Source organism: Macrobrachium nipponense, chromosome 19 (assembly GCF_015104395.2).
Source record: "Macrobrachium nipponense isolate FS-2020 chromosome 19, ASM1510439v2, whole genome shotgun sequence".
In the NCBI taxonomy this organism is placed as follows: Eukaryota; Metazoa; Arthropoda; class Malacostraca; order Decapoda; family Palaemonidae; genus Macrobrachium; species Macrobrachium nipponense.
In genome coordinates this window covers 28456713-28484056 of record NC_061088.1, presented here as the reverse complement: position 1 = coordinate 28484056, position 27344 = coordinate 28456713, and the positions used below count along the sequence as shown (strand labels likewise).

Below are 27344 nucleotides of genomic sequence, written 5' to 3'. Positions count from 1 at the left end.
CAAAAAATTCTTTTCTTCCAGCCTTAAATGCCACAGTAATTTGCTTCACTATTATACTTCAAGCAAGAATAAGTGCACTTTCTTTTTATAATAGCAGCTATTATAATGTCATGTCAAGAATCTTTAGGAATACAAGAACTAAATAGACCATTAAAAATTGCATTACCCACTTCATCCTTTGTCCTTTTGCTAGAAAGACTGCTTTTAAGGCTTAATTTACTTGTAGAGAGATTGTTGCCATTGTAGTTTATCTGTCCTTTCCTCTTAATTCTTCAAAAATTGTTGAACTCTTGACATACTTGTACCAATGGGATGCTTTGACAGTTTTATCCAAGTAAAAATTTTCGAATTTCCTTATCTCTGGAGAACATGGTGCACTAAAATCATGCTGTTACTGTTTTTGGGTTATCAGTAGTAGGTGGCACAGTATTAACCTCGTAGGGGGGCGAGGAGGCGGGGGAGGAGACTTCTGCTGAGAGAAATAACACAGTATATTAGTTTTTTGTAAAAAGATGCTGGTTTATTTGAAAAATTTACTTGTATATAATTTTTTCTTGTTTTACAATATAGTTAGTTCAGGAAGAAATAAAATGGGCTTGAAATAATTCCATCATTAAATCATAATATGTACGTACTGCAATGTTAGTTTATATTGCAGGAATTTAACAAGTGCCATGCTAATGAGAATCTTTTAAGTCAACACACTTTCCTAATACCTACAAAGAAAATGTGAGTTGTGATTTTTGTGATGCACACAAACACTGGTGCAGCTTTACACACTGTAAAAGGTACATTTGATAAAGAACACTGCATTAAACCAACTGACAGACTTTTATGTCCATTATGGAATAATGTGAAAAATGCTAAAACATTATCGAAGAAGTGTAAAGCATACACACCACGCAATTTATATACATCCATAATAATAATGTAGCAAAGATTATCATACACAATAACGTATTGTATTTTTACTTAAAATATGACGCTAGGAAGGATCCATGAATTTTGATATTCGTATGTAAAGAAAATCTAATTCTTGGGCGTTGATGATCTTACAGCAACTAACCCTGCTTCTTTACAGCCTACCCCTTTGTTATGAAAGGAAGAACATAACAAAACCATGGTCTCCAATCAAAATAGATTTATATTGGAAATATCTTGCGCCCCAGTATTCAATATGAAATCTCAACCACATAGCAAGGAAGTCCTTGGTGCAAGATGTTTGATTTGTATTTACAAAACAAAATCTTTATTTTAAAAGATTGTTTGTTCCTATGGGAATACAAATGATGCCTTTTATATAGAAGCACCTTTCAGCACAAGCTGGAAACTGGTCAAAATTTTGTAACAATATGGGTAGAGGTTAAAAGTGGAGATGGGAGGTGAGAGGAGGAGTAACTCTCACTCACTCACTGTCACCTTAAATTATTCATTCGGTCATGTGAGAGAAAGATTTGCTACTGAGCTTCCCATACTGACTGGTTTAAAGTTGATTTTTTATGTTTGTTCATTATTATTGTATTACTGGTCTGTTTTTTATTCTATGGAAAAAAATAAGAGATATGTCACTGCAAAGGATGTTTCCCCCTATGAGCAGCCCTTGTCACCCATAGCAATGGAACCCCATACTGTATGTACTTTCCGCAGGGTTAGGGCTTGCTTAGGGGCTTCCCCTTGAGAAGAGAAGGAAGGATGACAAGAGGCATTTGCCAGCTTTACTGAGAGTAAATACTTTCCCCCATGACACCACTGGCCCCATCTAACTAACATAGATTTTGGGGTCTGCCTCATCCCACTGCGAGCAATGGGGCCCACACCAGTCGCATAACCCCAGGAAGGCCGGTGCATGAGTCACCCCTTCTTGCCATGTTCCCCTGGAGCAACATAGAGAGGGGTATGAGCAACCTGTTTGCTTGGCTCAGGACTGGTCCACAGATCAATCTCACTCTACCAGCAAGGTAGGTTCATGCTCACAGCATTCCTGCTCTCTGGACCATGTACATGCAGGGTGATCCTTCTCCAGCAAAAGATCCCTATAGGCTTTTTCATTTGACTGGTTCGCCTTGTTTCCAAGAGAGGAGCAGGAGGACTGGTTCAAGGGGTCATTCTTCTCCTTTGCCTCCATTCTCAGTTATGACTTGAGTATCAGAGCAGAGGAGCAGCCTGGTCAAAGTTAGAACATGGTCCTGACAGTGATTTAGCAGAGTCCTGTGCCATCTTGCCAATGAGAGGCTTGTCTGTTTCACTGGGTTGGGAATACCCTAGAAAGCAGAGTTCTGCCATGTCTCCTTCTATGGCTGAAGAAGGAGCAGCTCATGCCTATAGGGATCTTTTAGATCCAAATGTACCATAACCCCTTCAGGCTGAGCTGAAACTGCAGTTTTTGACAGTTTCCAGAGATTATTTCAATTATATTTATGAGCAAAATAATCTGAGGGAGGCAACCATAGCTAATTCTAGGTTGACTGTCTTGTCGAGGGAGATAACTTTTGGGTCCACTTCTAAAGTGAGGTCCTCAGTCAGGTCACCCTGGTCCCAGCTTACTTGGGTGTCTTGGTGGAGTTGATTAACCTGGTTTGCATGTCTAGGAGTTCATTGCCTCAAGCAGATTCCCCTGCCATTTTCACACCAGAGGAGGTACTATGTATTTGAGGATGCTGAGCCTACTTCACTGGCACTCGATGCATCAGTCTGCAGACTCACCAATGATCTACTGTTGGAGTGGTTACGTCAGAAAGATTGCTTTTGATCTATGCTGCTTCAGACGTCTCATCTAGGGATGAGAGGGCAATGTACTGGAGGCTGTTGGTGTCAGGAGGTAGAACTGACTTTCCTGGCACACCAAGTGCCAACCAGTAAGCAAACCTGGTTACCTTAAGAGGGATATGATTGCCTCTCACATCTCTCGCTAGGTTTCACACACACACACACACACACACACACACACACACACACACACACACACACACACACACACACACACACACACACACACACACACACACATAGCCTTGTGCTTCAGAATACAGTTGTGTTGGGCTCTTCTTTACTTTTTCCTCAGAGTAAGGTGCAAGTAGCAGCAGATCAGAGAATGGCAGAGTCCCAGAATGCCCTGATTACCCATGCTGCCTTTAAGCCTCCTGCTTCAAAAGTAGCTTCATTCAAATCTGCGGTTTGGCGAAGCCTTCCACGTCTGAGTTAGCAAGGAAGCCTTCTTCAAAACCCAAGTGTCCAACCTTCAGAGAGTCTTCTCAACTTTTTCAACTACTTTCCTCTGGCAATACCAAGAGGGAGGTGAGGGGAATGAGGGAGGATGTTGCTGACTGTGGTGACCCCTCTCCTTCACCACCATGAGTAACAAGTTGTTTGTCTCACCAGTGGGCCATGTGGCAGAAGCAGGGAGCTGAGCCCTGGGTATTATCCATCCTTTCAGATGGGGACAGGATCCTATTCAAGGATGTTTGTCCCACTTCTAGGATACACCAAACATTTTCCAAACCTAACCTTCAGGTTTGCAGCCGTGTTGTGCCCTAGAGGCTGATGTGTAAATAATGCTGGAGAAAGGTGCCATAGGGGTCATAGCAAACCAGTCACAGGGGTTTTAGTCACATATTCCCAGTGAAAAGGTGACTGGTCATCAACCTCTCCCCCCGAACAAATTTGCCTTACACTCTCAGTTGAAGATGGAAACAAACAATTGTGTTGGAATCCATCAAAGTGGGAACTTCATGCTTTGAATAGATCTGAAGGATGAGTATTTCCATGTACCCATTCATCAAAGCTCTTTGAAGTATCTCTGCTTTGTCTGCAGTGGGACCATTCACCAGTTCAAAGCACAGTACATACTATGCTTCATACTGGCAGTGGCCTCTCGGGTGTTTAAGCTTAAGCTCATTCAGTGGGTATTTGCTTACTGTGATATGTGCATGAACAACTGGTTAGTCCTGTCAGCCTTGAGGGTGTGACTCCTACTCGACAGAGATCGTCTCCTAATATTTTATCACATGCTTAGGGTTGTGATCAACTTGGAGAAGTCAGATCTCAACCCCAAGCAGCAAGCAAAGTACCTGGGAATGTATATGGACTCATCAGCAAAATGCCTTCCCCAGAGACAGTGCAGCTTCTGTCCTTGGCAGGAACAACCAGCTCAACTTTGTCAGGTGGTCCTGAGTCATCTGTTCTTGGAGAAGTTTGTGCCCTAATGGACGGTGCCACATGCACTTACTTCAGTATCACCTGAAGCAGCATTTTACAGGTCCTCCTCTACAGATAGGGGAGGACTCTGCATAGTGTACAAACAATGGAGACCTCCTAAAGGGAGTTCCATTAAATTCTCCATCTCCAGAAATGATTCTGTTTTAAGATGTGTCAAAAAAGGGGTGAGGTGGCCACCTGAGAGAAAGGTTTGTTTCAGGTGTGTGGCCAAAGAACTTACCTCATCTTTACATCAAGCTCTTAGAACAGTTGTCATTAGATGTGTCAAAGGAGGGATGAGGTGGCCACCTGAGAGAAAGGTTTGTTTTAGGTGTGTGGCCAAAGAACTTACCTCATCTTTACATCAAGCTCTTAGAACAGTTGTCAAGTCACTTAGTAGTGTTAATGAGCAACAAAACCACTGTGGCATAAGTCAAGAAATAGGGGGATGAGGATATGTTGTGTCTGACCCTGCTTTAGCTGTCAGTGCAGATGACGTGTGGACGCCTCAGGCCACTGAGCTGTCTGCAAGATACATTCTAGGATGGCAAAGTGTTACTGCAGATCAACTTAGTCGCCGGGGTCAGGTAGTGGGGATAGTGATCCCTACACCCTCTGGAATTACTAGTTCTACCTATGGAGGTCCCATGCTTGAGCTACCATAGTTGTGATCAACTTGAACAGGAAGCTTCCTGTCTTTTGCTCCAGATTCTAGATTCCTGGGCAGTGATGAAAGGTGTTTTCCAATACCACTTGGACAACCTAAATGTGCATGCATTTCCATTTTTTATTTTTATCTGCAGAAAAAAACAAGCATTTGTCACCCCTGGTCTTCAGGTAACTCTGGTGGCTCGTTGTTGGCCACATGCTGAGTAGTATCCCAAGCTGTTGTATCTTCTTGTTGAGGCCGCCAAGGGAGCTACCCCTGTGGCCCACCCTTCTGTGTCAGCCACTTGTTCATGGGTACCATCAGGAAGTACACTCCCTGCACCTTGTAAGTGGAGCTTACCAGTGTCCCATGCAAGTGTTGCTCCTGTAATTTGCAGGGGATGCATACCAGGCCCAATGCAAATAGCTAGAATCCGCAAATAGTTGAAACCCCTATAAAAATCCTTAAACTGCTTATTTTGTTAGTTAAAACTCAAGAAAAACCCACTCAAAATGTTTATATCTGGTTTTTTAATATTTTTATCACAAAAAGTGCATTTTATGATGAAATTGATAAAAAAAACTAGGAATTTGTGGATATTTCTCATTGAAAAATACAGCAAATACATGAATTTCTTGCAAATAATGGGTAGATATGGTCCACAGAGAAATTCACGAATATGTGAGCCCACGAATGCCAAGAACACGAATATGGGGGATCCACTGTATGTAGTTGGTCTTAGCAAGAATATGTAGTGCTTGTTGGCACAGTGATAGAATATAAAGGACCCAGAACAGGAAGGCTCTATCTCCTGCCCTACAACGATTACCTAGGCTCTACGTCTAACTCGCACAGATGTGACAACAACATAAGTCAGCCCTATTTTCATTACACTCTGGTTTGGCCAAGAGTTCACTAGTCACCAGGATGTGCTCCAGAAATTGTTTGACTATACATTTTTTCACCCACCTTACATCAGTCATGCTAAGTACTTAATTTAAGTCTCTTTGGAAAGTTTTAATTTCTTAAAATTTTAACAGGGAGGCTTATATTTGTTGAAAGTGGGAGCCAGTAAGCCTCTTGCAAGGTGAGAAGTTAGAAGTAGATCTCTAGGCTATGCTGTAATTGCCGTGCAATTTTTTTCTTCTTTAACAGTAAGAAATAGCATTGAGGCAATAATCTTTGACAATTTTGTTACTGAACCATATACAGTGCCATTTTAACTGATAGATAATTTGAGTTACCGAAAGGGTAAATCGGGTTAGCCTAACTTCTTAGTAACGAAACATAGCCATGATTGTAGTTTCAATTGTGGCTGATTTATGAGCCTTGCTGTGTACCGAAGGCCCATATTTCCTTTGTAGTATTTTATAATCAAACTAAATGGTTTTGTGATATCGACAGTTCCCCAGTTGTCCTTAATATAAAGGTTCTTTCCAATGTTAAAGAATACGTACACTCATGCAGAACTACTTCCAACAGGTATTACTAAAATGATAGTGGTGTCAGAGGTGTTGAGAATTTCTGAGATGTTTGTATTTTTTCTAAGGGAATACAAAAGTACTTTTTTGTAATGGTTAGCTTTGCCACATATTTTAAATCTTAAAGATAAAGGCAGTCGCCAGTTATTGGCAATCCGGTTTTATGGCTCTCGTCCCCCTCATTATGGGACCACCTTGATGTGGTGAGGGGGCTCTCGAACCTCAGGAATTTCTTCCCAGGTTGGAACCCAAGTCCCATATGACATTATATATTTTTGGAATAAAATCTGTAGATTTTTCCATTTTGTCAAAATTTTCAATATCTAACAAATAAGAAAATATATAACTTGGATTGAAGTTAAATCCGAAGCTAAATAGTAGTGGGAAATGTGGTAGATCCATCATCTACAGGACTATGTTCGGATCTAGCTTTCCAGGCGGAACTACTATTCTGTGGAACTGGACCACGGATTCTTGGGGCCTTGGTTCTAGGGATAGAATTCTCGGCATTCTGTCCGGTTTGTCCATGACGTGATTAGGATGGGGATAATTGTATTTCGTAATACTCTTAATCCTACTAAGAGGATATTGCTTACACTTGGGCCATACTAATTTATGTTTTGCCACCCCCTTTTGGGGTAAGGTAGGGATGCAGACATTTGGGAGTAATTTCTCACTTGTGCCATTGGCAGAAGATTTAACTTCACTAAAAGCCAATGATATCTTTTCAAAATGTATTATTATATATTTTTTTCTGATTTTTTCTCTAATTTTTTATGATAAATACGAATAAAGTTTTTAGTACCCCTGGGCCCCTTGATGGACAAAATTTGGCACAGTTGATGACCACTGGAAATTTATCCCTGAATCTCCCTCAGTCAGTTCAAAATAATAATGCAGCAAAGGAACATCCAGTTCCAAGTAAATTATATGATCCTAAACTCCCAGCAGGGCCCATAGAAATTATACAAAAAGTAAAAATCAATCAGAAGATACAAACATAATAACAATGGAACCATACATAACAGAGAAAGGAAACAAATCTGATACACAGATAACCCACATAAGGCAAGGTGCAAAGAGAAATAGAAATTATCGTCTTAATCCAACACTGGTGCATTTTGATAATCTTTTTGAACCAGATAACTGGTCAAGATTTCTGGTACTTAAAGCTGAAAATAAAATATCAACAGCAATACTAGAAAACAAATTATTGAATATATGTCCAACACAAGAAATGGAATGGTTACTTCAGGTAACCACGAAAAAACATTCCACCACCTTTTTAAATACTGTAAAAGAAATAAATGGCACAAAAATAACAATAATAAGTCATGAAACATGAAATTATATACAGGGCACAGTTATTTTACCCAACATTGAAGAAGAGGGACAATCCTCAAAACAATTAATTCTTGACTACCTTAAGTTAAGATATAATAATGTACATGATTTAGAAATCTATTCAATTCCAAGTAGGAAAAATAAAAATAAACAAAATAATATTGCAAAAATAAAATTTACAGGCCAAGATCTCTCACTCAAAATCAAAATTCTTGGACAAAAAGAGAAGTGCGTCCATTTATACCAAAACCACTTCAGTGCACTCAATGTTCAAAGTATGGGCACACATACAAAAAATGCCATAATAAAGCAGTATGCACAGTGTGTGGATCAGACACCCATACTACTAATTGGAAATTTAAATCTCCAAAATGTATTAACTGTGGACAATCCCATCACGCAAAATCTAAGGAATGCTCCTTTTATCAATACAACACAGAGCTCCAGTTGTTGATGAATAGAACAGGAATGTCAATCAAAGAAGCTAGACTCGAGCTAAAAGTAAGAGGAGTCAGTAATCCATCTAAAAGCCACTCTTTCGCAAATGTAATGAAAAGTCTAAATATCAGTCACATTAATAACAAACAAGATAATATAAAGGTGCAAACTAATTCTCATATCAATAATGCTGAACCCCAAAACAAGCATGGTAGTATATCCACCAGTACCACTAATAACATAGAAGATTCAGATATCCATGGAAAAGAACTTCCAATGGAAGAGGAGTCAAATGATAATAATAATCGAACTGACAAAAAGAAAAGAATAATAGAACAAACCCCACCTAAGGGAAAAAAAGTGAATATTGAAAATTATAATCAATCCAAAGATACTCCAACTACACCAGGAGAAAATTTTAAAAAAGATATTGTACTAACCTCATCACAAGTGGAAATACATAATTACCCTCAATCCCAATCAAACAGCCAACATCTGGACAGTAAAGAATCAATTAATCACTCTTTACAATTCCCATCAAATAATACTAATGGAAATCATACCATTAAACCAACCAAAATGTAACTACCTATCACTCCCCAACCATCCACTAGACCCAAATATTCTATTAACAACAAAACAAATAACCCCTCAAACCAACAGTCCTTATCACTACAGAAAAGGACCAATAGTATTACAAAACCAGAAATTTCTAAAGCTAGATCAAATACTTCTGAACCAATAATTAACATTACCAAACATGCTTCGTCTATGGTTATAATGAGTGCTTTTTAAGTACGTGTGACCAACTAACTACCAAGACAGATGGACACAGTACGAAATTGTATAGACAATTTTATTGAATTAAGGAAACGTTCTTTCATACACCAACATGAGAACGAATTATGTTCTGAATCCTTAAAATACGAGAAGGAAATTATAAAATAAAAAATAGACATTAATATTCAATTATGAAAAACAAACAACTGCTGAATCTATAGACCAACATACAAATAGTACAACGATTAAAAAACCACAAATAAATTCAATGCATATAAACTACAAGGCAATCAATTTACAGAATTTAACACCAATTCCTCCCAATAATGGAATATGAAATTATTCAATGGAATATAAATGGCCTCTTAACCCGACTACGTCTGGGTGAATTACAAAGAATCACACGAGACCACAACCCAATGTGCATATGTCTACAACATATAGGAAGTAACCCTACAAATATCCAACACTATAAAATTGCCTGTTATTCACCAACTGATGGTGGAAAATTATGCACAGCTATATACGTTCATAATAGCATTACATATGAACCTTTCAACATACCATCAATGCCATATCAAATAACAACTATTAAACTGTATACGTATGCCTGACAAAAGTTAAATCACTATTTGTAATTTATATAACCAACCAAATTTCAATGCAAATTTTAGTGATTTTTCTTAACTTATTAGCAAAAGTATACACGAACCCCTACTTACAGTAGGAGATTTTAATGCACATAATCCATTATGGGATACTAATAACCCCACTGACATATCCGGAACCAACATAGAAAACACTATAATGAAACACAACCTGTGTTGTCTCAATGAAAGTGAAGTTCCAAGATATTTTTCAAATACACACCTAACCTTTTACTCAATTAACATTTCATTATGTTCAAATGACCGAGAAATTTGAATGGAATGTCCTAGACGATTCATACACAAGTGACCATTTCCCAATCATTCTGAACTATTGCCACCTACAAGGTAAAATATCCAAAAAGCTCATTGGGATAAATATTTCCTACACAGAAACATACCACCATTTCCAAATAACGAAGATCACAATACTACATGTGAATCCTTCTCAAACTTCATAATAAATGCTGGAGATAAAACCAAATCACATTCCACAAAATCCCTTGTCCCATGGTAGAATCCAACCTTAAGTAAAATAAAACATATTGGGTCGCAATCTTAACTTTTTCATATCCGCTTAGTTTTGAGCACTGTGTCCCCAGATATCTGAGGTATCTGGGAGCGCTCGATAGTGCGAAAAAATAATTATATCGAAAATTCAGCGAAAATATAAATTTTATGCCAACAACGTTCATTTTCTGTCCTTTTTTTTTCTAAATGTTAGTATTTTATGGTGGAATAGTCAGAATAAGAGTCCCAGCCCTCTAAATACGAAAAAATGTGAGTTATTTAAAAAAAAAACAAAAAAACTTTACTTATTTTTATATTTTCGTTCGTAACCCAAAAACTATGAAAGTCAGGCGAATGAATTATTTTTTATTAGACAGTCAATAAAATTCTTTAAATATCGACATATAAATCAATGGAAAACGAATAAGTCCAGCCGGTGAAAAAATTGTTAGAAAAGAGGGTAAGAAACAGAGCGCAGTACAGGGATTTGAGCATGCGCAGTACAGAAACTACTTTGCTGGCGTATTGATACCCGAGATACACCGTCCAAGGTATGATCTAGCCTGTGGAAATCGCTACTTGTCCGAAAATAAAAAAAAATGCCCCTACCACATGCACGAAAAATTTCGGTAAATTTTACGTACCGCTACGTCAGTTGGATAGATAGGGATAGAGTATTTTTATGTACTATTACGTCAGTTGGACATGAAAGGGTTAATAGACTCAAAACTCGCCTTAAATCACTCAACAAAATGCCCTATAATATAAACATATTAAACAAAATAGTTATAACAAACATAAAAATTTTTGAATTTTTACAAAGTTTTGAATTTTCACAAATTTTTCTGAGCGCTCGGGTTGAGCTCGACCCCACAAACCTTTAAAGGGGCACTAAAATAGCAAAACCTATCCGGGGTTAAATCACTCGACAAAATGCCCTATAATATAAACATATTAAACACAAGTTATAACAAACATAACAATTAACCACATTAAACCATTATATAACAAATATACAGCCAAATTTAGAAAAACAGTAATAGCTGAAAAAATCGCATCATGGAAAGAATGTCTCAAACATATCTTCAAACACATCCACAAGGGATATCTGGCAAAAGATAAGGAAAATCAATGGAAAACATATAAGACCTCCAAGAAGTGCAATACTACATTTAAATGGAAAAATATTCCATGATACTTATGAAATATCAAATATAATTGGAAAGCATTTCGAAAACAGTGCTTACTGTAGCCTAGATATACATTTTCAAAATATCAGAAAAAAAAAGAAAATATAACACAATTTTGAAACTCTTGAAGACTTGGATGAACTAGATAATGCCATCAACTCATGTCATCCCTCCGCATCAGGATATGATAAAATATCATTTGAAATGATAGAAAAATTAGCTCCTATAGCTAAATCATATTTATTAAAATTTTATAATAGTATCTGGCTAAAACATGTCTTTCCTGATAAATGGAGACATGCCATAATAATTCCAATAAATAAACTAGGAAAGGATGCAAGTAATCCATCCAATTAAAGACCGATATCCCTAACAAGCTGCCAATGCAAAATCTTAGAAAAAATGGTTAATGCACTATTAACGTATGTAATAACCAAAGAATCCATTTTAGCACCAACACAATCAGGTTCAATAGCCGGCAGATCAACCCTAGATCCCTTAACTCATTTAGAGGATCATAATAAAAAAGGCTTTGAACAAAAAAAATTAACAGTAGCTATATTTTTTTTATATAGAAAAAGCATACAACACAACATGGAAACATAACATCATGCATAAACTACACTCCAAGGGACTAAGAGGCCACTTACCAATATTTATTAAGAACTTTTTAACAAAAAGAACTTTTCAAGTAAGAGTAGAAAATTCCTACTCAGTAACCTATAAACTGGAAGAAGGAATCCCTCAAGGTAGTGTCTTGAGCTGTACGTTGTTTGCTTTAGCAATTAATGACATTACTATAAATTTACCAAGTGGTGTAAAAAACAGTTTATATGTTGATGACTTTGTTATTTACTATACGAGTAGCAATTTGAGACATGCTCAGAGAGTTCTCAATACTACCATTTCAAATATATGTAGTTGGACAAATTCAGTTGGATTTAAATTTTCAACTGATAAAACAAAAGCAATCATCTTCTACAAATACAAAAGATGGCTGAAGAACCAAACAATCAAACTTCACCTTTTTAGCACTGAAATACAATTTTGTACAAAAATCAAATATCTAGGAGTGATATTTGATCAACATTTAAATTGGAAAGAGCACATCAAATACATTAAAGCCAAGGGCATCAAAGCCGTTGCCATATTGAAAAAGTTATTACACATTAATTGGGGAGCAAAGCGAGACATTTTATTAATGATATGTAAGGCAAGAGTCTTATCCATAATAGATTACTGCTGTCCAATATATTCATCCGCCTCAGAAACTGCATTAAAAACTCTCGATGCCGTGCACCATGAAAGCGTGCGATTGTGCACAGGAGCATTCCGATCGTCCCCAACAAGCTCGCTTCTGGTAGAGGCAGGTGTGTTGCCTTTGAAACATCACCATAATTTAATAACAATACGAAGAGATCTTTCACTACAAGCAGGATCATCTCCTGCAGCTGACTGCTTTCAAAATTATAATCCAGAAACAGAAGTTCTTAGTAGTAGCTCTTTCCCAAAAAGAGCTAAATACCTAATGAACTTACATGACATAAATCCAGTTTTTCAGCTACCTATAGAATTGTCACCACTATGGATGTTAAAACGAATAAAAATATGTACCTCCCTGTTTTACCTACTTAAAAAACAAATGACAAGTACAGAAATGTACTGCCAACATGCTTTGGAGCACATTAGAAGAAAAGGAGACAAATTCATGGTATATACAGACGGCTCCAAAAATAATGTTGGAGTAGGAGCATCTGCATATTCGAAATATAGGAGCATTCCGATCGTCCCCAACAAGCTCGCTTCTGGTAGAGGCAGGAGTGTTGCCTTTGAAACATCACCGTAATTTAATAACAATACGAGAGGTCTTTCACTACAAGTAGGATCATCTCCTGCAGCTGACTGCTTTCAAAATTATAATCCAGAAACAGAAGTTCATAGTAGTAGCTCTTTCCCAAAAAGAGCTAAATACCCAATTACCTTACATAACATAAATCCAGTTTTTCAGCTACCTATAGAATTGTCACCACCATGGATGTTAAAACGAATAAAAATATGTACCTCCCTGTTTTACCTACTTAAAAAACAAATGACAAGTACAGAAATGTACTGCCAATATGCTTTGGGACACATTAGAAGAAAAGGAGACAAATTCATGGTATATATACAGACGGCTCCAAAAATAATGTTGGAGTAGGAGCATCTGCATATTCGAAAAATATGTTAATCAAAAGAAGCCTGCCTTTAATATCATCCATATTTACTGCTGAAGTCACGGCCATACAAATGGCTCTTGATATGATATCTGAGGAAAAAGCAAGTGTGTCTATTATTTTCAGTGACTCATGTAGTGCTATAGGTGCTATAAGACAGTATAAATCACTAAACCAAATAGTACAAGAAATACAAATAAAAATTCATCAACTCCTCCAATAAGGATTATCAATAGAAATATGTTGGATTCCAGCACACGTTGGAATAAAAGGAAATGAAAATGCAGACTCAGCTGCCAAATTAGCCTGCACTATCCCTCCAACAATTACACATGCCCCAGTGTCAGACTGGATAACATCTGTCAAACCATTGATATACCAAGATTGGAAAAGAGAATGGGCCTTAGTGCCAACCACAAATAAACTTAAAAATATAAAAACTGAAGTGTATGTATGGAGGACATCTTCACAAAAAGAAAGATCAAAAGAGGTAATCCTAACAAGGCTCCGTATAGGACACACAAGATTCTCACATGGTCACTTGATGTCAACACCACATGCTGACCCAATAAAGTGTAATAGATGTCAAACACCCATGAAATAGCAACATTTACTTGTTGAATGCCCAAATTGGACCCAACAAAGATCAATTTATCTACGGAATTCAAAAATGAAAAGTATTCTTGTTGAAAGCAAAGATTTTTCAATTAACAACATCATAATTTTTTTAAATAAGACAGGTTTCTTCAATAAAGTATGAATTTTTATCCCCCTTCTTCTCAGGATTAATCCCTGAGAACCAACCCAAGAGCAGCCTACTTAAGACTCAGAGGTCTGGAAAAACTAAGCCCTATTAATAATAATAATATGGCTCTCGTCTAGCGCCATAAAATCGGCAATTTATGGTGCCATAACATACCTAACAGAGGCACCATAATGGTGCTTATGGCACCAATAACCGGTTATCAGTGCCATAAGCCCCATTATGGCGCCATAAATCGGCGAGTTTCAGTTAATGGCGGTTTTTGCTTATTGGCACCTCCTTGGGTACAGAACCCCCGCCGATAACTGGGGACTGCTTGTGCTGATTTTATACATTTTTGGTACAATAATTCCAATAATTATTGATTTTATATATGTACCAACTAACACAACACAGCCTATAAACTAGGCTACATTACCTTTACATTGTGCTTGGTAGTGGACCAGGTAGTAATCATAGGTTATGAATTAATACAGAATGGATATCCATTTAGTTTTAACTTAATTGAGTTGAGAAGTATTGGTTAGTAAATCCTTTACAGCAACTTTATTGTAGTAATTGTGAATTATTATTTTAATTCATTACTACTACTATTTTATGGATATGACCACTGATCATGTTTCTGTACACCATACTATAAACATGTGCTTGTGGCCATGTAGGCCTGGGTTAATTTGAGGTGTTTGCAGCCTATGGTACACGGATATTCATAGGTAGCTAACACTAGGTACAGTAGTTTTTATTAAACACTTGTTCCTTTTATCACTACTGGGCTACTATTATGCAGTACGTATACATTACCTGTGCCACAGCGAATTTGGTTGCTGGATGGACATGCTTTTGGCAGCAAGTTTAAATGAAGAAAGAGCTAATTTTTAAGCTGTCTTTTTAGTTATAGATTTTAATAAGAGTACGGAAGAAGGAGACTATTGTACATGTTCCGGCAGAACTATGGCAGTGTTTCTATCCTTCTCTGAGCAGAATCCACATTTGGGCCAATAGTACTCCAAAAGCAGTGAATTCTAGGAACTTCCATGTCAACTCCTCCAATATAGATGAAGAGTCTCTCCTTGGGAGAGAGGTCACTGATACCTGACATAAAGTGGATAGCCACTGAAATTTCCATTCTGAATCTGGAAGATCTAGGGAACAGTCTTCTGCTTTACATGAGAGAGATACTTCAAATGAGAGTCTTTCCTTTCCCATGCAGCAATCAAGTATTGAGGGGACCCTGATAGGGTCCACCCAACCCCATCTGAAGTGTCTGTACCTTGTAGGGGGTAGTGATATATCCTAGACTTCTATACTGCCAGGTGGTAATCATACGACTGCTTTGACTCAATCAGTTCATGCAGGCTTGCCTAACAGGGAATTCAGCTTGCTACACTTTCTATACTACCAAGCAGTGGTGATACAACTGCCTTGGCTCAATCAGTTCATGCAGGCTTCCCTAATGGAAAAATTCCACATGCTGTACTTTTTATACTGCCAGGCAGTGATGATACGACTGCCTTGGCTCATCAGTTCATGCAGGTTTCCTTGATGGGAAAATTCCATTTGCAGTACTTTCAGAATTCCTGGAGGAAATCATGAACAGTTTCAAGGATGACCCCAAAGAGTAGCTCCTTTGAGGACTCGGTTGCTACCGAGTATCAGCAAAGAAATCCTGTCTGTGATTCCCATGAGGATCTCAGGTGTCCTGGATATGGAATTGAATATGATTATGTAATATTTCTTATCCTTTAAACTAGAGGATTGAGAGGCTGCACAGTCTGCCCAGGCAGACATAGGATTCTCACCAAAAATCTTAGGTAATGGGAACTGGATAATAAAAAAACCTAAGCCCAAAATGAAATTGAATCTGCTGTCTAGACCCCCCATTGACATCAGAATGGATAAGACAGCCTACCCACTCCCAGAGCTCTGACTGGTAACAACTGAGACCAGCCCTGGCAATAAAGCCTCAAATCAGAATGTAGTACGGGCACCAATATCTGCCCCTGAGAATGATACTGAAATCCTTGGCAAGGCACTCAGTATGCATCCTTTCACCAGATGGAAAATACCTTATTAATGAAAGGAAACTGATTGAGGTTGAGCATATAGAATTTCAGGACAGTGTGGCCTTTCCCAATACTGAATGCGCTTGGTCCCTCCTTCAGTAGGAATTCAGAAACCGTTGAAGAAGACTATTATCCTGCCTAACAATATACCAATGGAAGCCAAATAGAAGCAACCATATTAATTTAAGTCATATAAGCAACTTTTCTCCAGTTTAATTGAAAATATAGTACAACAAATTTACAGAATCAGTAACTCTGGGAGGCATCAGCTTTCTGTCTCTTCACTTGTGAAACAATAAATCATTTGAATATGGAATTTGTTCATATGCGAACAAACCCTCGGTCTTAACAATAGGATAATTTCTAGCGCCTAGCTGGATCCAGTAAAAAAGTAGATGAAAGCAAGGAATCTTGTGGTATCTGGCAACGCATGCGTAGATCGGGTGAAGAGTGGTCAAACGCCGAACATCTACACCAGTCTTTCTTTACCGCCTTGGAGCGAGAGTTGGGTTCTTTCCTCTCTTGGCCTTTTTCCCAGTTTTTGCCTGTTTTGTTCCTTTAGTGTGTTTGTGTTTGTTTTTACCTAATATTATGGCTTCTTCTGCTCCTTCTCGATGTCAGCGTTGGTGCCCCAGAATTCCTGGATTTCCGTGTTCTCGTTTCTTGGCTTCATCAGCGACGGACCCTCACATCACTTGCAGTAGGTGTCGTTCCAATTTTTGTACGATTACGAATCCTTGTACGGAATGCCGGGCATGGCCTTTGGAGCAGTGGAGGAAGTTTTATGGTAAGAGGGAATGTCGGAGAGTCTCCACTTTTCCTTCTTGGGAGGGCTTTACTCCTATTCCCGCTTTTTCGCCTTCCGCAGTAGTCAACCCCCATAGTAGCGTTGCCCCTGCTTCTCCTTCCTTTTCTTCCATTGATTCGTCAATGGAAGTATCGGGAGGTCGCCAGGGTATTATTTGTAATGTAGCCCCCTCTTCTTCGGGAGTTTTTTCGGTTCCCAAGAAGGGTGAGGTTTTTTCATCATTCTCTTCTCTTCCAGAGTCGGAGGCATCCAAAATGGCGGCAATTTGAAAGACGCTTGGGCTAGGGGGTACCCCGTCCTTGGGGGGGTTGCTAGCGCATTTTGAGGAGGCTCGCACCCCCCCCCCCCAGTCCAGCCAGGCCATCCCCCCCTTCCAGGCCTCGTCTCCACGGGAGGGAGCAGTCAGCCATCTTGTATTGCTCCGCCGGTGTCCGCCGCCGCATTGTCTCGGAGTGATGCTGCGGCACCAGCCCCGTTGTTGTCATCACGGGGCCCATCTTTGTGAATTCCTCCACCAGTGGCGTCTCTTTCCCCCTCGCTCAGAGGGGAGGTCGTGACGTCACCACCGCTTGTGACGTCACTCTCATTGATGACGTATCCAGTCGCCTCCGAGGAGCCGCCTCTCTTAGCTGTGACGTCATCTCTGCTGCCCAGTTCGAAACATCTCCCTTCCTTGTCTTCGGAGCCTTCTCTAGCACATCAGTCTGAGCTCATATGCCAGGCTGTGCTTCAGAGGCTTTACTCTGTTTTAGATGTGAAGTTGGCTGCCTTTTCGGTTGGGAGGACTGGTAGGAAACGCGTTGCTTCGTCCCCGCCTTCCGAGAAGAGTGCGCATAAGAAGCTTATGCTGTCTCCCTCTCCCTCTTCACCCTCTATGCCTTGTGGGCATGTTAGGCATTGGAAGGCTAAGGACCTTGCCCTTCCTTTGCCGCCGAGGGAGGAACAGCACGGACGTGTTCCCGAGAGTGCTGTGGTTTCGGGCAGTGTTAGTGATGTGTGTTCTGCAGGGGTTGCTTCACCGCTGAACCTCGTACGTGCAACCACCCCACCCCGTCCTTGCACATCGCGAGCGTGTGGCAACCTCCCCCGTCCATGCACGTGATGGTAGTGCTCCTTCTTCTCCCAGGCCTATTCGTCGCCGTAAAGACCTGAAGGCGCCTGTCAAGAGGTCGAAGGTAGTGAGCACGGAGGTGGTGCAGCCGGAGTGTTTGCTTGCTTCGAAGTCTTCCACTATAAGGGATTCTCCGTCAATCTCGAGTGCTTGAGTTTCCCCCCCATCTCACGTACATACGGCCGCCACGCCCGTGTCTATTCACGGCCGTCTGGAGTCACCTGTTGAGGTAAGTGATGTGCCTAATGTTTCAGTGGGTCCGTCTCGGAGGCTGACGCTTGGACCCAGCCCAGATAGGCTAGTAGAGATTTCAGACTGTTTGCCTACTAACCCTTCTGTGAATTTTGGTGAAGAAAACGTGTTATAGGAGGCTACACATCCTTCTCGTCGTCGGTCGCTGTGCCAGAGCAGGAAAAAGGGGACACACAGGAGTTTCTGTCTTCCTTCTCGGAGGTTATTGATCTCATTCGTGGGTTCAACAATTTGGAAAGTAGGACTCAGGATCGGTCGTTCTACACTCCTTCTTGCTTGGAAGCCTTGGTGGGAGCTGCTCAGGACCCCAAATCATCTCTCCAGCTGCCGTTGTCAGGGCACGTTCAGTCGGTCTTGCAGAAGGTTAACGCCTCTGTTTCTGACCGGGACAGTTCACTTCGCTCTAGAGGCTCTACCAAATTCCTACCCCCACCTCTCACAAGACATAGGAAGTACTATGCTATGAGCTCTGCATTTTTGTTGTCACGCCACCTTAACCCAGACGTCATTCGCCTGAAGCCGGGTTTGACTTTAGAACAAGTAAGGTCAGTGGCTCCGTCCTTATCTCTGCAAGACGCCTTAGCCTTGGAATCTACGGCGGCCTCCATGTTGCAGACGGTTTCTTGCCTGGACCTCTGGTCTGTGGTGATTGCCAAGATAGCTTCTGACAGGTCCCCTGATGGGTTAGTAAGTGCCGCCTTGCTTGCCAGTCTTTTGCGATCCGGGGGCAAGGCGTTTTCTTATTTGGCTCACCTCAGTGCCAATTTATGGGCTAATCTTCTTCTGGTTAGGAGGGACGCGGCTTTGTCTAGGATGGAGAGGTCGCTCGACACCGAGTCTTTGCTGGCCTTGAGGAACGGTGACCTGTTAGAATCGCAATTTTGTTTCCACGGACCGAACTCGACAATGCGATAGACCGACGTCGGGCTGACACCAAGGACCGTCTGGTGCAGCAGGCTGTGTCTAAATCAGAGCCCTGCCCTCGGAGATGTTTGGCCCCCGCCTCCTCCCCCGGTCCAGCAGCAATCGAGGAGATCGTCCCCTGGTAGGCCATCGAGGACCTCGAGTTTGGCAGGGCCTTCCCGTTCGTCACAGCCCAAGTCTCAGGATCAACGCCCCTTTTGCGCTCGTTCCTTTAAACCCTCTCCCTCTCCTGCGCCACGGGTGGGGGGGTGCCTGGCTGGCCATTGGGCCAAGTGGCAGTGTTACGGGGCGGAGAAGTGGGTGGTAGATGTCCTTCGGGTGGGATACTTGTTGCCATTCGACTTCTCTCCTCCTCTGTCGGACAAGCTGCAGCTTAGGAAGACATATCCCCCAGATTCTCTAAAGTTCTTGGCTCTCAGGAGGAGGTGCAGAAAATGCTGGACAAGGATGCGATAGCGGAAGTAGTGCGTCCATCCCCGGGGTTTTACAGTCACATCTTGGTGCCCAAGGCATTGGGAGGATGGAGGCCTGTGATTGACTTATCCACCTTGAATCGTTTCATCAGAAAGACACGGTTCAAGATGGAGACCCTGCGCTCGGTGTTGGCAGCCGTGAGGGAAGGCGACTTCATGCTGTCGATAGACTTGAAGGATGCATACTTCCAAATCCCTGTCCATCCCACGCCCAGGAAGTTCCTTCGCTTCTCTCTGGCGGGCAAGATCTTCGAGTTCAAAGTCTTGTGCTTCGGGTTGACCACAGCCCCTCAAGTGTTCACAAGGGTCTTCTCTCTCGTGTCAAGTTGGGCCCATGCTCAGGGGATCCGTTTACCGAGGTACCTCGACGATTGGTTGTTCTTGGCAGTTTCCAGGGAAAAGCTGCTGCAAGACAGGGATCTCTTCGGTTCTGCCTGGACCTGGGCATATTAGTCAACCAGGGAAAGTCGAACCTTGTACCCACTCAAAGGATTCTCTACCTGGGCATGGTCATTGATACGACAGTGGCGAGAGTTTTCCCGTCGGATCAGAGACTGGAGAAGTTGCGGGCTGTGGCGCGCAACTTCCTCTCAAAGTCGCATCAGTCAGCTCATCAGTGGCAGGTTCTTCTTGGAGTGCTATCTTCCTTGGAGAAGCTGGTCCCTCATGGACGTCTTCATCTTCGGTCTCTGCAATGGAGACTGGGGGGATTCTGGTCTCCGGCGGGGGACTCTCCCCTGTTTATGGTTCCACTGTCTTTGGAAGTGAGAGAAGACCTTCGTTGGTGGCTGGACGACCAGAATCTATTGAAGGGCGTCCCTCTGCGCTCTCTCCCTCCGGACTTCCTTCTGTTCTCGGACACCTCCCTCGCAGGTTGGGGAGCGCACTTAGGCGGCCTCATCGCTTCAGGCATTTGGGGTTTAGAGGACAAGCAGCAGCATATCAACGTCTTGGAGTTGAAGGCGGTTTTCCTGGGCCTGAAGGAGTTTCGGGGGATGGTAGAAGGTCACTCTGTCATTCTCATGTTGGACAACACCACGGTGGTAGCCTACGTGAACAAACAGGGAGGCCTAGTTTCTTAGCAGCTTCATGCCTTGACCGTTGAGCTTCACCAGTGGGCAATCAGCAATTCGGTAGAGCTTTCAGCCAGGTATATCCCAGGGAAACGGAACGTGGTAGCAGACAAACTCAGTCGCCGGGATCAGATCGTAGGCACAGAGTGGTCCCTTCATCAAGTGGTGGCAGACAGGCTTTTCCAGATTTGGGGGAGACCCATGCTGGACCTTTTCACGACACGTTACAACAGGAAGCTGGAAGTGTTCTGTTCAGTGGTCCCAGATCCCTTAGCATTGGCAGAAGACGCATTCCAACATCCCTGGGACAACTTGGAGGTGTATGCCTTCCCTCCATTTTGTTTGATCCATCAGGTTCTGAACAAGCTGTTGGGTTCACAGGGTCTCAGAATGACTCTGGTGGCCCCTCTGTGGCCTCAGGCGGAATGGTTTCCAGATCTGCTATCGTTGTTGTCGGAGATTCCGAGGGAGATTCCGGAATGCCTTGGCGGCATCTCCTGTGTCAGCCCCATGCAGAAAGGTTCCACCAGTCAGTAGAATCCCTGTCTCTTCACGGTTGGAGGCTATCAACTATCTCCTCCGAGAGAGGCTTAGGAAGTCAACCTCCACAGTTTACCAAGGCAAATTGGCAATCTACTGTGATTGGTGTCGTAAATGGGGTTTTTCTCCACTCGCGACCTCTATTCAGCGAATAGCAGACTTTTTAACCTTCCTCAGAGACGAGAAACGTTTGTCTGTGTCTGCTATTAGAGGCTACAGGGCAGCTCTGAGTTTGGTGGTACGCCTGAAGGGTATCGACGTCTCCTCTTCCTGGGAACTTTCCCTGCTAGTTAAGGGGTTTGAGCAGTCGTCTTCTCCTAGAGAGCTCAAGCCCCCAACGTGGGATGTTTCCTTGGTGCTTCAGAGCTTGACTAAGAGCCCATATGAGCCCTTGCGCCGCTCATCTGATAGGAACCTGACGCTTAAGACAGTTTTCCTTTTGGCTTTGGCATCTTCCAAAGGGTAGGAGAGCTCCATGGTCTGAGTTCTGAGGTGAAGCACACCAGGGGTTGGAAGTCAGTGTCCTTCGAATTTGTTCTGGAGTTCGTGGCCAAGACCCAAAATCTCTCGGTGCATGATGATAGGTTCGCTTTGTTCTCCATTCCCTCACTGACTGACTTTGTGGGTGGTGATGCTCAAGAACTTTTGTTGCCCCTGTCCGGGCACTGCGTTACTATCTCAAAAGGACTCGGCACCTTAGACCAGGTTGCCGCAGGCTTTTTGCCAGTACAGGCCGTACGAAGAAAGAGGTGTCTAAGAATACTATCTCTTTTTGGATACAGGAAGTCATCAGACAGGCATACTTGACTCTTGATGATTCCATCGCCACGTCTGTGCAAGCTAGAGCACATGATGTTAGGGGTATTGGTCCCTCTCTGGCTTTCAAAAAGAACTTGGCTGTACATAGAGTGCTGAGCGCTGGTACTTGGTTACGCCAGTCCACGTTCACCTTTTTCTATCTTAAGGATGTTGCCCACAGATCTATGGACACATTTTCCAGGGTCCTGTGGTGGCTGCCCAACAGGTTGTGTAACTCATAGTTGCCCTTAATGGGGCACCTTTGTATCTTACCTAAGATGATTGTTTGGATGAGAGAATGAGTGAGTTGGCTGGCCTCCTTCTTTCTCTTGTACCTTTCCTTCTTCCTTTGGGCGGTTTAAGGAATTGACACGTCATTTGCTGGACTGGTCTGATACAGGTGAGTGAGGTAGTCATACTGGTAGTGTGGTCGTGCAGTATTCAATATCATACCCACTATTTAGTAGCATAGGCTCCACTCCTGGGCAAGGAGGAGTCGGGAGTACTAGAAACCCTAGTGCCCTGGTTTGTTTTTTGGACAGTCACAGTTTTTCTTTGGTTCCTTATACAATGGTTATCCCATATATCATTGTATGTCTCTCAGGTTCTGAGTGGTTAGATTTTAGTGTATCTAGCTTCTCAACAGGCTTCAGTCCCTCTCTAAGAACTGTTTCTTTTGAGAGCTTGACTGGCGGGTAGGCCCCCAGCCGGTCTAGGATGTCTTATACCTCCCTCCAAGTATGAGTCTATCCTATTGTTAAGACCAAGGGTTTGTTTGCGTATGAACAAATGACAAATTTTCTAAGACAATTTGTATTTTTCATAGCTACAAACCTGAGGTCTTAACGTTATACTGCCTGCCTCTAGCCGCCCCTCTTTTTGTTAAGTCATCCTGAGTTGGGAAAGACTGGCGTAGATGTTCGGCGTTTGACCACTCTTCACCCGATCTACGCATGCGTTGCCAGATACCACAAGATTCCTTGCTTTCATCTACTTTTTTACCGGATCCAGCTAGGTGCTAGAAATTATCCTATTGTTAAGACCTCAGGTTTGTAGCTATGAAAAATACAAATTGTCTTAGAAAATTTGTCATTTTAGAATTGTATGTTTGTTTGTTTGTTTGTATGGTTTTTTTACGTTGCATGGAACCAGTGGTTATTCAGCAACGGGACCAACGGCTTTATGTGACTTCCGAACCACGTCGAGAGTGAACTTCTGTCACCAGAAATACACATCTCTCACTCCTCAGTGGAATGGTCGAGAATCGAACCCGTGACCACCGAGGTGGGACGCAAACACCATACTAACCACGCCACTGGGGCGCTTTAGAATTGTGTGATGACTGGGAAACGAGTTTATGGCAGAAATAAAGTCATTTGTCTCCATCATCCCAGGATCTGATAGTGCTACAAAGGAATGAGCATAATTTTTCCTCCCTTATGAGAGGAAAAAAGCTCCCATTGGACATGGTTGCCCTGTAATTTGGGACCCCTACGAGAAAAATCTCAGGACAGCCATGACTGAATTTTATGTTAGGCTCCACCTAATTGAAGAGCTTATGAGCTTCCAGTGTCCTCCATAACAATGTTCCCTGCAGTAGCCAAAACTTTTATGTGGACCCTATTGGGAGCAGTCTACGACTTAATGGAATGTCACATCAAGGTTAGAAAGGAAGCATTGGCGGATTCCAACATTTCACTCCCCAATGTAACCTCCCTATTGTTTTCTTCCCCTATCTGTAGGGACCCTTTTTGAAGGATCTGTTATTACATAATTTACTGAATATGCTGTTGTTGCATAACTCACTGAATGAGCTCTGTTATTGCATAACTCAGTGAATGAGTAGACTTCAGAATTGCACAATATGTACAGACGGCCAACAAAGAATTGGCGTAGTTTCTTAATTCATTGTTCGTTATGGAAATATTGCCATAAGCAGGTGCCAGAATATTTACTTAACAATAAATAAAATTTCCTTTCAAAGGCGCTATACTTGAAATAAATGACATTAGAACTGAGTAGACTTATTCAACGTATTAAAGATAATTATTTTGCAAAGTAAGGAAAATATATACCGATGGGTCCACGATTTCTAATTTTATTTTCAACTCTAGCTTCATGACAGCATTCCGAAGATTTTGAAGTTGGCTTTGCTGCCGCTCGAGTCTTGACTCAACATATCGTACTGCACTGGGGTGTTGACATTTCGTCTCCTACAGCCGATAATAATACATCAAGGCGTTAACATTCTTTGAAAACGATGTTTAGTTAAACTAATTTTGTCCTTTGACCAATAAAATAATTTGCATGACACGTTTAGTGGGCCTAAATTGGACTTATGATTTTCCCACATGATAAGCCTAGGTCTATTTTCAGCAGCATACTCTCTCGGATACGTAATATTAATGAATATTTAAATCGACATATATCTATATATATATATATATCTATATATATATATATATATATATATATATATATATATATATATTAATCTGCTTTATTTGACTATTCCCGTTATTCTTGTTTTATTAGCCGTGTTCACCTTTCTTCTTATCCTTTTAATAATTGCTTAACATAATTAACTCAGACCTAGCTATTCAAAGTCAAAAAGCAATCATAAAAAATCAAACGAATATAATTCAGTCTTATTTTTTATCGAATTCCTTGCATATCATCCTGTTTCATTTGGACACCTTGGAAAGCTGTGGGAGTCAAAACTGACGAATACATTAAGAAAGGTTTACCTTCCTTAAAGCTTTCCTAGGATGATCTTTCTGTAGCTATTCATTTCTTTTAAATAGAAATTAATTCAAATTAGTTCACATGTATAACTACTAGACCTACTAACATAAGCATATTATAAGTAGCGGAAAGGATAAGAAATAGGAAAGGTGACGTTCTCGTTTAAGTCTATTTCATGTTTTTTTTTTTTGTTTTTTTTTCTCAAGAAAAACCTACTGCTTTAATCAAGGGTTGCTCTTTGACGGCTACAGGGTGTAACACGAGTGTATGCACATATTTTGTGGAATGAAAGATAAAGTTTCTTTGAACAGAAAATATTTTATAAACGTGTATTTTAAGGCGTCCGTTGTCGGTGCGGGGACTTTTAAAATAACCGTTATCATTAGTGATGGTTTCACAAGGTGGAGTTCGCGGTGAGAAGTCGGATCTAGTGTTCTAGTCGCCTGAGATGTAGAAGAGAGCGGAGGTGGCGTATAGGAGTGATGGAAGGATTAGGCCGATGTTATTAAGTATCTCCCAATAAAATGTATTCTTTAGGTTTTGAAGAAAAAAAAATGCATGCATCATTGAAACCGTTTCCCTCCCTATCCGTGGTATTCACTGGCCACCGATAAAAAACAAAACAAAAAGAGTAAGCCTAACTGAATCTCTCATCCATCAAAGATAAGTTTGCTTATTCTTTAGACAACTATTAAAGACTTCAAGTGTAGATTTAAAAATCTCTTCCTCTCCATCTAAAGTATTCATCAGACACCAGTCATAAGCGTAGAGCTAGTTATGATTCCTGGTTCAGCAATGTCGTGACGAGGCACTAGAATTCAAAGTTCACAAATGAATGTTGCTCAGCAACATTTTCACTACTGTATTGTCTTGCTCTCATGTGGTGCTTCGAGGTATTCCACCTCTAGGCCCATGTTCTAAACTTTGCCGTTCTTTAAACAATTTTATTCATCTATGTATGATTCTCTCCGGTTTATTAAGCTTTCTTGATATCTCTCCAACAGAAACTTGCACCGAATGCAGTGCAATAATTCTCTCGCTCATCGAAGGATGTTTCTTAGACCGATAAATGACACATTGACATTAGATACCCATGCACATAACATCAAAAGCAATAGAGTGAGGTCACCTGGTTCACATTGTTAAGATATCGTTTTTTTTTCTTTTTGTTTTTAAATTTGATAGCATTTTGTGAGATTCCAATGTTTTCTGTAAAATTTAACAAATGGAATAGTTCAACTACCTTCAACTTAATATTGAAATGATAATCTAAGGACTATGTTTATGCGATACTACCAGTGATAGGTGTCCCCTATCTATTTGGTAATGTATATCTATGGTTGTGATATGGCGTTTTTTATCACTTCGTTTCGTTCACGTCAATTTTGCTATATGGAAAATAGTTTTACACAATAACATAACATAATGTTCTAAAGATATCAGTGACTGTTTTTAACGTCATTACACATGATTTCTTCCATATTTGAAAAGAAAAATAGATAAATAAGGCATGAATCGTGCGTCAGGCAGGTGAACGAAAAATTATGAAACTCTGCCACGAGTTTTTTGGCCGACAGTACATACTGTCCTGACAAAGGGGAATCTGGGAAAGAGTTTCCTCTTCCTTAGCCTAAGAAAGCTTGGTGTGAATCAGAACTGTACAGGTCTAAAGTAATATCTACTGAACCACTCTGACAACTAAGGAAAGGACAATAATAGCATTAGCACCCGTTTCAAAGCAAACAAGACACTCCTACCAGGGGAAAGAAAAATCAACTTCTAGACTGCATAGTATTGCAATGAAGGGAAGAAGTGGAGCCATATAGTACTCACATGGTCAGGGTTGTCTTCTACAGCATAACATACAGTGGAAGTCTTCCTCTTGGGGGACAGTTTAATTCACAATGGGCTAGGGTAGAGATGGTCTTACTCTTCCCCTCCTCTAAAGTGGTAGTTTTTTTCCAAAAACCAGGCCCTTCTTTTAAAAAGGGACCATAAGGAAAGATGGCTTTATTTCCCACCACTCTTCAGGATCCCAAAGAAGCATTCCTCCTACATGAAGGGTGGTCCTTGACCCATCAAATTTGAACAAACATTGTTTGCATAAATTTTAACCGGTGGCCGACTAAGGTGATGGGCTAATCTGAGGAGCTACCAAAGAAGAGTGCTGACAAAACCTGAGAGTGGTAGTTGACATAATCCAGTCACAAGGTTTCTTAATAAAACAAAGGTTTCTTGATAAAACAAGTCCCACCTTACATCTAGCAGACTTTTTCTGAAGATGGGACTTTGTTGGGCTACTCTCTGCAGCCAGCTGTCTCTTCCCAAAGCACTCAAACCAGAATAAG

The 27344-nt window shown here is 41.1% G+C and overlaps 1 protein-coding gene across 10 annotated transcripts in view; it reads right to left on the bottom strand.

Moving 5' to 3' along the window:
• Positions 1 to 6: 6 nt before the first annotated feature.
• Positions 7 to 27344, bottom strand: part of LOC135215441 (kinesin-like protein KIF3A) — a 169455-nt gene continuing 142117 nt past the window's right edge. For 7 of the 10 annotated variants that reach the window (XR_010314686.1, XM_064250102.1, XM_064250160.1 and 4 more), the window contains one exon: positions 7 to 472. Coding sequence is in view for 8 of the 10 variants with exons in the window: in XM_064250102.1 (XP_064106172.1) it covers positions 384 to 472 (89 nt within the window). In the remaining 2 variants the exon portion in view is untranslated. The remainder of the gene's footprint in view (positions 473 to 27344) is intronic. The other 3 variants (XR_010314685.1, XM_064250121.1, XM_064250169.1) reach the window with 1 other exon arrangement.